The sequence below is a fragment of the Medicago truncatula genome, chromosome 3 (genome assembly GCF_003473485.1).
Source record: "Medicago truncatula cultivar Jemalong A17 chromosome 3, MtrunA17r5.0-ANR, whole genome shotgun sequence".
Taxonomy (NCBI): domain Eukaryota; kingdom Viridiplantae; phylum Streptophyta; class Magnoliopsida; order Fabales; family Fabaceae; genus Medicago; species Medicago truncatula.
The window spans coordinates 14,573,273-14,585,015 of NC_053044.1; the positions used below are offsets into that span (position 1 = coordinate 14,573,273).

Genomic DNA, 11,743 nt, shown 5'->3' on the forward strand with positions numbered 1-11,743 from the left:
TAGTAATATTTATATTACTATCTTATGTTGTTGTTGCTACTTTTGTAGAATCTCAGAAATGGCTGGAAGGAATGATGCTGCGTTAGCTGCTGCTCTACAAGCTGTTGCCCAAGCTGTGGGACAACAACCTAACGTGAATGCTGGTGCAAATGCTGAAGCTAGGATGTTGGAGACGTTCATGAAGAAGAACCCTCCGACTTTCAAAGGACGTTATGACCCTGATGGAGCCCAGACGTGGCTTAAGGAGATTGAGAGAATTTTCCGAGTTATGCAGTGCACTGAAGATCAGAAGGTGCGGTTTGGTACTCATCAGCTGGCCGAGGAAGCTGATGACTGGTGGGTTGCTATTCTGCCTACCCTCGAGCAGGAAGGAGCGGTGGTGACTTGGGCTGTTTTCAGGAGAGAGTTCCTGAGAAGATACTTTCCGGAAGATGTTCGCGGGAAGAAAGAGATCGAATTCCTTGAGCTGAAGCAAGGAAATATGTCCGTGACAGAGTATGCTGCCAAGTTCGTGGAGCTGTCTAAGTTCTATCCGCACTATACTGCTGAGAATGCTGAGTTCTCGAGATGCATCAAGTTCGAGAACGGTTTGAGGCCCGACATTAAGAGGGCGATTGGATACCAACAGCTGAGAGTTTTTCAGGATTTGGTTAATAGCTGCAGGATCTACGAAGAGGACACGAAGGCTCACTACAAGGTAGTGAATGAGAGGAAGGGCAAGGGACAGCAGAGTCGTCCTAAGCCGTACAGTGCCCCCGCTGACAAAGGGAAACAGAAGATGGTCGATGTTAGGCGGCCTAAGAGGAAGGATGCTGCAGAGATTGTGTGCTTCAATTGTGGTGAGAAAGGCCACAAGAGCAACGCTTGTTCTGAGGAAATCAAGAAGTGTGTCCGGTGTGGTAAGAAGGGTCATGTTGTAGCTGATTGCAACCGTACAGACATTGTTTGTTTTAATTGCAACGGAGAGGGCCACATTAGTTCACAGTGTACTCAGCCTAAGAGGGCGCCGACTACTGGTAGGGTCTTTGCTTTGACTGGGACTCAGACAGAGAATGAGGATCGTTTGATCAGAGGTACTTGCTATATTAATAATACTCCTTTAGTTGCTATTATTGATACTGGTGCTACGCATTGTTTTATTGCTTTCGATTGTGTTTCTGCTTTGGGTCTTGATTTGTCTGATATGAATGGAGAGATGGTTGTCGAAACTCCAGCTAAGGGTTCGGTGACTACTTCTCTCGTATGTTTGAAATGTCCTTTGTCTATGTTTGGTCGTGATTTTGAAATGGATTTAGTTTGTCTACCTTTGAGTGGTATGGATGTGATTTTGGGTATGAACTGGTTAGAGTACAACCACGTTCTTATTAATTGTTTTAGCAAGTCAGTACATTTCTCTTCCGTCGAAGAGGAAAGTGGTGCAGAGTTTTTATCTACTAAGCAGCTGAAGCAACTGGAACGCGACGGTATCTTGATGTTTTCGTTGATGGCTACTTTGTCTATTGAGAATCAAGCAGTGATTGACAGGTTACCGGTGGTGTGTGAATTTCCTGAAGTTTTTCCAGATGAGATTCCTGATGTGCCTCCAGAGAGAGAAGTTGAGTTTTCTATTGATCTTGTTCCTGGAACGAAGCCGGTCTCGATGGCACCTTATCGTATGTCTGCTTCTGAGTTATCTGAGTTGAAGAAACAGTTGGAAGACTTGCTTGAGAAGAAGTTTGTTAGACCGAGTGTTTCACCTTGGGGAGCGCCGGTTTTGTTAGTAAAGAAGAAAGATGGTAGTATGCGGTTGTGTATTGATTATCGGCAGTTGAACAAGGTAACTATCAAGAATAGGTATCCACTTCCGAGAATTGATGATTTGATGGATCAGTTAGTGGGTGCGCGAGTTTTCAGCAAGATTGATTTGAGATCAGGTTATCACCAGATTAAAGTAAAAGATGAGGATATGCAGAAGACAGCTTTCAGAACGCGTTATGGTCACTATGAATATAAAGTTATGCCTTTTGGAGTTACCAATGCACCTGGAGTGTTTATGGAGTATATGAATCGCATTTTCCATGCATTTTTGGATCGGTTTGTGGTTGTGTTTATCGACGATATTTTGATCTACTCCAAGACTGAAGAAGAACATGCTGAGCATCTGAAGATTGTTTTGCAAGTGTTGAAAGAGAAGAAGCTTTATGCTAAATTGTCTAAGTGTGAATTCTGGTTGAAAGAAGTGAGTTTTCTAGGCCATGTTATTTCTGGTGATGGAATTGCAGTGGATCCGTCTAAAGTTGAAGCGGTATCACAGTGGGAGACTCCAAAGTCAGTTACTGAGATTAGAAGTTTCTTGGGTTTAGCTGGTTACTATAGAAGGTTTATTGAAGGATTTTCTAAGTTAGCTCTTCCGCTAACGCAATTGACTTGTAAAGGTAAAACTTTTGTGTGGGACGTCCATTGTGAGAAAAGTTTCGGTGAATTGAAGAAGCGTTTGACGACTGCTCCAGTGTTAATTTTGCCGAAGTCAGATGAACCTTTTGTGGTTTATTGTGATGCGTCCAAGTTGGGTTTAGGAGGTGTACTTATGCAAGAAGGTAAAGTGGTAGCTTATGCTTCAAGACAGTTGAGAGTTCATGAGAAGAATTATCATACGCATGATCTCGAGTTGGCGGCTGTAGTCTTTGTATTGAAGATCTGGAGACATTATTTGTATGGTTCGAGGTTTGAGGTGTTTAGTGATCACAAGAGTTTGAAGTATTTGTTCGATCAGAAGGAATTGAATATGAGACAGCGAAGATGGCTCGAATTGTTGAAGGATTATGACTTTGGTTTGAATTATCATCCAGGTAAAGCTAATGTTGTTGCAGATGCCTTGAGTAGGAAGACATTGCATATGTCCGCCATGATGGTCAGAGAGTTCGAATTGCTTGAACAGTTTAGAGATATGAGTTTGGTTTGCGAATGGTCACCTCAGAGTGTGAAACTGGGTATGCTGAAGATTGATAGTGAATTTCTGAAAGGTATCAAGGAAGCACAGAAAGTTGATGTAAAGTTTGTGGACTTGTTGATTGCTAGAGATCAGACTGAAGACAGTGATTTTAAAATCGATGATCAAGGTGTGTTGAGATTCCGAGGAAGAATTTGTATCCCAGACAATGAAGAGATTAAGAAGATGATTCTTGAAGAGAGTCATAGAAGTAGCTTGAGTATTCATCCGGGAGCTACGAAGATGTATCATGATTTAAAGAAGATTTTCTGGTGGTCTGGTTTGAAACGAGATGTGGCACAGTTTGTGTATTCCTGTTTAGTTTGTCAGAAGTCGAAAGTTGAGCATCAGAAACCTGCTGGAATGATGGTACCTTTAGACGTGCCAGAATGGAAATGGGATAGTATATCGATGGATTTTGTGACGAGTTTGCCGAATACTCCGAGAGGGAGCGACGCAATTTGGGTTATTGTTGATCGGTTGACGAAGTCAGCTCATTTTCTACCGATTAATATTAGCTTCCCTGTTGCCCAGTTGGCAGAGATTTATATCAAGGAGATTGTGAAGTTGCATGGTGTTCCTTCGAGCATTGTGTCAGATAGAGATCCAAGATTTACTTCTAGATTTTGGAAAAGTTTGCAAGAGGCCTTGGGTTCGAAGTTGAGATTGAGTTCGGCGTATCATCCACAGACAGATGGTCAGTCGGAGAGGACAATTCAGTCGCTAGAGGATTTGTTGAGAATTTGTGTTCTTGAGCAGGGGGGAACTTGGGATAGTCATCTTCCGTTGATCGAGTTCACTTATAATAATAGTTATCATTCTAGTATTGGAATGGCACCGTTCGAGGCTTTGTATGGTCGGAGATGCAGAACTCCGTTGTGTTGGTTTGAATCAGGAGAAAGGGTGGTCTTAGGACCAGAGATTGTTCAGCAAACTACTGAGAAAGTTCAGATGATCCAAGAGGAAATGAAGGCGTCGCAGAGTCGACAAAAGAGTTATCATGATAAGCGTAGAAAAGATCTTGAATTTCAGGAAGGAGACCACGTGTTTTTGAGAGTCACTCCTATGACTGGTGTAGGACGTGCTTTGAAGTCAAAGAAGTTGACCCCGAAGTTCATTGGTCCGTATCAGATATTGGAAAGAGTTGGAACGGTGGCTTACCGAGTGGGTTTACCGCCGCATCTTGCGAATTTGCACAACGTTTTCCATGTGTCGCAACTTCGAAAGTATGTTCCGGATCCATCTCATGTAATCCACGATGTGCAAGTTAGAGACAACCTTACGGTAGAGACTTTGCCGTTGAGGATTGATGATCGTAAAGTGAAGACGTTGAGAGGCAAGGAGATACCTCTCGTGAGAGTCGTTTGGTCGGGAGCAACTGGTGAAAGCTTGACGTGGGAGCTTGAGAGTAAGATGCTGGAGTCTTATCCAGAGTTGTTTGCTTGAGGTAAATTTTCGAGGACGAAAATCCTTTAAGTGGGGGAGAGTTGTAACGCCCACTTTCGTTTAATCGTTATTTAATCGAGTTTAGGTGATTATATTATATTTATATAATATATGTATGATTTTGATATGTTTTGATAAATTGTGGTGATTTTGGTGATTTGATTGATGACGTGTTAGGTTATGAGTTTTGGAGGAATTGATAAGATTAGAGAATTTATTTTATTGTTAAATAAAATAAAGATTTGAAAAATATTTAGTTGAGGGCTGTTTTGATATTTTAGATAGTTTTGGGGGAGAAAGTGAGATAAGATAAGTTATTAGAAAGAGGTATAAATAGGAGAAGACCTAATATTTTAGAAACTCATTGTACGTGAAAACTTTTGGAAAAGGGAGAAAAAGCTTAGAAGGGAGAAGAGCATAGAGAGAGCTGCGATTTCTTCATAACCAGGTAAGGGTGAGACTAATAATTCAATAATGTTAATTACTGTAATTCTGATGATTAGTTGACCAAGTTAGGATTGATTTAGAGAAGTTTTGGAATTAGGTCAAAACCCTAAAAATTGATGATCAAACGGTAAAACTTGTTTAGATTGATGTAAGAACCGTCCTATAACCTTAGAACATGTTTAGGATGAATTCTGGAACCAAAATTAGGCTTTGAACCATGTTGTGTGATGGATTTTTGAGAAAAACCCTAGTCTGCCCGTGCTTCTGTTCATCGCTCGCCACAGCGAGTGATGATCCTCGCCTCGCGAGTGATGAACTTCATCGCTCGCCACGAGAGCCCCTTTCCTTCGCCTCGCGAGTTGTTTGGTTCAACTCGCCATGGCGAGCAACCTTCCTCGCCTCGCGAGCTTAGGCAGAGTGTATGTCATATTTCGTGTTTCGACCTTTTTAGTTGGACCTTGGATGCCTTTGAGTACCTGAACTTGCCTAGTATTGATTAGGAATGAATGTAGGATCAGAGGGAACCCAGAACAAGCTTAGTTTGGGAGTTGAGTGGTGCTCGCCATGGCGAGTAAGAACTCTCGCCTCGCGAGTACAACCAGATTGTAGTTTCCTGAGTGTCTGTGCGATCTGTGTCGCACTTGTTGATCAAGAGTGAACCCCTAACTGGTAATGAGACCTAGTGATGACGTTTAATGCAGCCTGTAGAGTTGTTTAGGTTATATTGATATTAACTGAATATGAGTTAATGTATTGTATATTCATGCAAGATATGAAGGTTTGATAATAATGCAAATTATGTGCTATTGATATAATAATATCATCTTGATATGTGATTTGTTTATGCTGCTTCCGTTGTTTAACTAAGTGCATAAGTATATGATAAAGTTTAGCTCCAAATTATTGGATGCATGTTGATTACGTTGATTACGTGTTTTGTTGTTAAGAGTCCATGCATAGCATATCATTGAGCTTAGTCCTCACCACGAAAATTAGGAGCTTTGTCCTCCGCACGTTTTATAGGAGCTTTGTCCTCCGCACGATTAAAGTATATTAATACTTATGATGACGATTGGTACCACATGCATATACGGAGTCTAGGAGCATTGTCACATTGTCATGATTAAGATGCCTTGTTGATAATGAATGAATATATGATTACGTGATAAGTGTTTATTGATTATGTTACGTTGTTCATAATGAATTGGATATATGATTACGTGATAACTGTTTAGCATTTATGCAAAGTTAATAATGGAATGATTATGATGTAAATTATGATTCGCAATTACATTGATTAATGTTATTTTATTATGAAATCTCACCCCTTCTGCTTGAAAATGTTGCCCTTCGTATGGGTAACTTGCAGGTGATCGTGCTTAGTGTGCAGTTGCTTCGTGAGTTGGCCTTGCCTTCACTGTGTCGTCTAGGTCGCTCTGATATGTAACGGGATGGGGTTATATGCTATAACATGCTTCATTCTTTTACGTGAACTGCTTATGTTTTGATAAACTCTTTTGAGATACTTATTGGGCCTGCGTGCCAAAAACGTTTATGATTTATGTTAGCTGATTTTCCGCTGCTATGTTAAAGATATTTGTGAAGGTTAAATTATCATTTAACTGTTTTTGGATTACGTTTCTATGTGATATCCCGTTTATGGTTTTCACTCTGATAATTGTTTATAAAATTTGTATATTGGGAAAACGGGGTGTTACACCTTTCTTACTCCCGAGTGCCAAGCTGTATCTATTTGTTTATGCTTTTTATAATGTTTTAGAAATCTGTTTCAAAATATTATCATCAATAAAAGAGGAAAAATTCGTGAAACAAAACAAATGGGAACCAAAAGAGAGGTAAAGGCTCAAAGTTTATTGATCGAATGACGCTATGCCAATGGCATGACTTCATGGAGTTCTTTACAAAGTTTGAAAAGAAATGGTAATTTAAAAGGGAAAGGTACGTTGAACTTCATAACCCTATCCTTCTCTAACAACTTTGAAATCCCGTTATCTTGTGGCTCGAATACTTTTGATAGCAGGTATGCCCCAAGTGTATCTGTGCCTGACTGGATGCAGTTACTTTGTCTTTTTCTTTTAATCCTTAACTTTTGCATAGACTGCCCTTTCGGGTTTTCACTCTATCAGGATGACGATCTCTATTTATTGTCTCTAATTTTTGCCTGGACCGCCCTTTCGGGTTTTCAGTCCACCGAGACGCTCATTTTTGCCTAAGCCGCCCTTTTCGGGTTTTCGACTTACCGAGCTGTTCTTTAAAATTTTTAGACAAAGTATTTCTTGACTGCATCCGTGTTCACAGGTTGTGGAAGTTCTTCACCGTCCATGGTTTGTAGAGTCATGGCACCACCTGAGAAGGCTTTCTTAACAACATACGGACCTTCATAATTAGGAGCCCACTTGCCTCGGGAGTCTGGTCGGAAAGAGAAAATCTTTTTGAGCACAAGATCACCTTCTTTAAACTCACGGGGACGAACTTTCTTGTCAAAGGCCTGCTTCATCCTTTTTTGATATAATTGTCCGTGACATAGGGCTGTCATGCGCTTTTCTTCAATTAGATTCAACTGGTCGTATCTATTCTGAACCCATTCAGCTTCTGATAAGTCAGCCTCCATTAGGACTCTCAATGATGGAATTTCGACTTCTACAGGAAGTACTGCCTCCATGCCATATACCAGGGAGAAAGGAGTTGCCCCTGTTGATGTGCGTACAGAAGTACGATATCCATGTAATGCAAAGGGAAGCATTTCGTGCCAATCTTTATAAGTCACCACCATCTTCTGGACAATCCTCTTTATATTCTTATTTGCAGCTTCGACAGTACCATTCATTTGAGGTCTGTAAGGTGAAGAGTTATGGTGCTCGATCTTGAAATCATCACACAATTCTTTCATCATCTTGTTGTTTAGATTTGTTCCGTTGTCGGTGATGATCCGGTTGGGGATGCCATAACGACAAATGATATGATTCTTGATAAATTTGACCACCACTTGCTTGGTCACATTAGCATACGATGCGGCCTCAACCCACTTAGTGAAGTAGTCAATAGCCACTAGGATGAAACGGTGTCCATTTGAAGCTTTGGGCTCAATCCTTCCGATCATGTCAATGCCCCACATAGAGAAAGGCCACGGAGAGGAAAGTAAATTGAGTGTAGTTGGCGGCACATGAATCTTGTCGGCGTATATCTGACACTTGTGACACTTTCTGGTATGCTTGTAGCAATCTGATTCCATTGTCATCCAGTAGTAGCCTGCTCGCAATATCTTTTTAGCCATTGTGTGCCCATTAGGATGAATTCCGAAGGATCCTTCGTGTATTTCATGTATCAATAAATCAGCTTCATATTTGTCTACACATCTGAGCAAGACTGTGTCAAAGTTTCTTTTGTACAAGATGTCCCCATTCAGGAAGAAATTACTAGATAATCTTCTTAGAGTCTTCTTATCTTTGTTGGATGCTCCAGGAGGATACTCTCGAGTTTGGAGAAACACCTTAATATCATGAAACCAAGGTTTATCGTCGAAAACTGCTTCAGCGGCAAACACATAAGCGGGTCTATCAAGGAATTTGACACTGATTAGTGGCACGTCATTGTGATGATTCACCTTGATCATTGAAGACAAAGTAGCCAAGGCATCAGCCATCTGATTCTCATCCCGAGGGATATGATGTAATTCCACTTTGTTGAAGAAGGTCAGTAAACGTCTTGCATAGTCTCGATAAGGTATTAGTCCTGCGTGAAGAGTTTCCCATTTTCCTTTGATCTGGTTGATTACAAGAGCTGAATCTCCATATATTTCGATGTTCTTGATTCTTAGATCAATGGCTTCTTCAATACCCATGATGCAGGCTTCATATTCAGCGATGTTGTTCGTGCAGTCAAACCGGAGTCTTGCTGTGAAAGGGATGTGAGCACCTTTAGGAGTAAGGAGTACTGCCCCTATGCCGTTGCCGTATACATTGACAACCCCATCAAATATCAATCCCCACACTGAATCTGGATCAGGACCTTCTCCGAATAGTGGCTCGTCGCAATCTTTCATCTTTAGATACATAAACTCTTCATCAGGAAAGTCAAACTTGATAGGTTGATAGTCCTCAAGCGGTTGGTGAGCCAAGTGATCAGCAAGAATACTGCCTTTAATTGCCTTTTGGGAACGGTACTCGATATCATATTCAGATAGTAGCATCTGCCACCGTGCAATCCTTCCTGTCAAAGCGGGCTTCTCAAATATGTACTTGATTGGATCCATTTTAGATACCAGCCAAGTAGTGTGATTAATCATATAATGACGGAGGCGTTTGGCAGCCCAGGCTAGAGCACAACATGTCTTCTCGAGCATGGAGTAGTGAGATTCACATTCAGTAAACTTCTTGCTTAAATAATAAATGGCGTGCTCTTTTCTTCCGGTTTCATCTTGTTGTCCGACCACACAACCCATGGAATTTTCTAGCACCGTTAGGTACATGATCAAAGGTCTTCCTTCAACTGGAGGGATGAGAATCGGTGGTTCTAGCAAGTACTTCTTTATGCTGTCAAAAGCCTTCTGGCAATCTTCGGTCCACACAATACCTTGTTCTTTGCGGAGTAGTTTGAATATCGGCCCACAAGTTGCAGTCATATGAGAAATGAACCGGGAGATGTAATTTAGTCGTCCAAGAAAACCCCTTACTTCTTTTTCTGTTCTCGGAGCAGGCATCTCTCTGATGGCTTTGACTTTGTCAGGATCTACTTCGATGCCTTTTTGGCTGACAATGAAGCCTAGAAGCTTTCCGGATCTGACACCAAAAGTGCATTTGTTGGGATTTAGACGAAGTTTGTACTTCCTCAGGCGCTGGAACATCTTCTGTAGATACTTGACATGGTCTTCTTCAGTAATCGACTTGACTATCATATCATCCACATAGACCTCGATCTCTTTATGTATCATATCGTGGAAAAGAGTAGTCATACCCCTCTGATAAGTAGCTCCTGCATTGATTAAACCGAACGGCATTACTTTGTAACAAAAAGTACCCCAAGGTGTAATAAATGATGTTTTCTCTCTATCTTCGGGTGCCATCTTGATTTGATTATAACCGGAGAATCCATCCATGAATGAGAAGACTTTAGACTTTGCAGTACTGTCAACCAACACGTCAATATGAGGTAGAGGAAAGTCGTCTTTCGGGCTAGCTTTGTTTAAATCACGGTAGTCAACACACATTCTGACCTTACCATCTTTCTTTGGAACAGGCACTATGTTAGCTAACCATTGGGGGTAATTTGATGTGATGAGGAAACCAGCGTCGATCTGTTTCTGTACCTCTTCTTTGATTTTGAGAGCCATGTCAGGACGTGTTCTTCTCAACTTTTGTTTGACTGGCGGACACTCAGGTTTCAATGGTAGGTGATGCACCACGATATCAGTGTCTAGACCCGGCATATCTTGGTAGGACCAGGCAAACACATCAACATATTCTTTGAGGAGCTCTATTACTTGCTTTTTAACACTTGTTTCGAGCGATGCCCCAACCTTGATTTCTTTCTTGTCTTCTTTGGTGCCCAAGTTAATCACTTCTAGTTCGTCCCCATAAGGCTGAATGGTCTTCCTCTCTTGTTCGAGTAGTCGGGAGATTTCGTCAGGGATCTTTTCATTTTCTTCTTCCTCCGCCTCATACACAGGGAACTCAAAGTTGGGAGAGATCATAGGGTTATGTTGTTCAACGGGTTCGTTGATTTCTAATCTGCACATGTGATGGATGATTTTTAGAAAAGAAGATATATGCAGATTTTTTTTGAAAATTTATGTTGGGTTTTTTGTATTACCACTTTTCAGAAAAGCATAAAAGAAAATGAGACAAAACATCGGAAAAAAAACGACATTTTTATTTTATTGATGATAGTTTCTTGAAATAAAAAGCCCTAGATAAGTTCACTTTCGCTTGGGGCGGGGCGAAAGGATGTTTTTTTGAAAAGAAAGGCATAAACTAGACAAATGCATTACTTGGACAAGTGAGCAACAAAAGGAACATCTACAGCAACCCAATTGTGGCTGGATACTCCTGGCGTTATAAAACCTCGTGGCACACTTTCAGGATCATCTTCAATGATTGCATGGATAAAGCCCGAACTGTGGAAAGTGCCTTTCTTTGCTGTGGACAAACTAGTAGATGGGAAGAAACCCAAACCTTCTCGGTGCTTGTTTTCTGGAAGCTCTATCAGCTTTCCCCAGCTTGTGGACCCCCCCTGCTTGTATGACCTTCTGAGCATCTCTTAAAGACGAGATAGAGGCTTCATTCCTCTTGGTATTCTTATCTTCTATAGTAAACCCTTGAAAAGGTGTCCCTTCGACATCGTCTGCCCCAATGAAAGAGAAAGATGACAGATGACTCACCAATAAAGCCTCTTCACCGTTTACAGTTACTAGCTTCCTATTCTTCACAAACTTCAGCTTTTGATGCAGCGTGGATGTGACAGCCCCTGCCTCGTGAATCCAGGGTCGACCCAGTAGGCAACTATACGAAGCTTGAATGTCCATGACTTGAAAATTAACTTGGAAAACTTGTGGCCCAACTGTGATAGGTAGAACCACCTCTCCAAGGACATCCTTCCTCGAGCCATCAAAAGCTTTCACCATTACCCCACTTCATCTCAAAGGTGCGTCTTGGTAAGCGAGTTGGGTATAAGTTGTTTTGGACAACACATTCAAAGATGATCCAGTATCCACCAGCACATTTGACAAAGCATCGGTTTTACAGTTCACAGATATATGCAGCGCCCGATTATGGTTCCTTCCTTCTGCTGGGAGCTCTTCATCACTGAAACTCAAGTTGTTGCATGCAGTGATGTTCCCTACTATTCCGCCAAACTGACCCACCG

General features: G+C 41.4%; 1 protein-coding gene across 1 annotated transcript; it reads right to left on the bottom strand.

Annotated features, from left to right (window-relative positions):
• Positions 1 to 6,586: 6,586 nt before the first annotated feature.
• Positions 6,587 to 11,501, bottom strand: LOC120579508 (uncharacterized). Its single transcript, XM_039831914.1, has 4 exons — positions 11,124 to 11,501; positions 7,703 to 10,529; positions 7,179 to 7,573; positions 6,587 to 6,610 (listed from the first exon to the last, which is right to left on the bottom strand). The coding sequence occupies exons 1-4, from the start codon at positions 11,499 to 11,501 to the stop codon at positions 6,587 to 6,589; spliced, it is 3,624 nt and encodes a 1,207-aa protein (XP_039687848.1).
• Between the last annotated feature and the right edge of the window lie 242 nt (positions 11,502 to 11,743).

Excerpts from the sequence above, each read along its gene's own strand:
- LOC120579508 (XM_039831914.1), bottom strand. The coding sequence starts at position 11,501 with ATGGTGAAAGCTTTTGATGGCTCGAGGAAGGATGTCCTTGGAGAGGTG. Across the intron at positions 7,574-7,702 it reads TTACAGACCTCAAATGAATG|GGGCAACTCCTTTCTCCCTG; the intron begins GTACTGTCGAAG and ends GCACATCAACAG. Across the intron at positions 6,611-7,178 it reads GTGAAGAACTTCCACAACCT|ATACAGCTTGGCACTCGGGA; the intron begins GTGAACACGGAT and ends ATAAACAAATAG.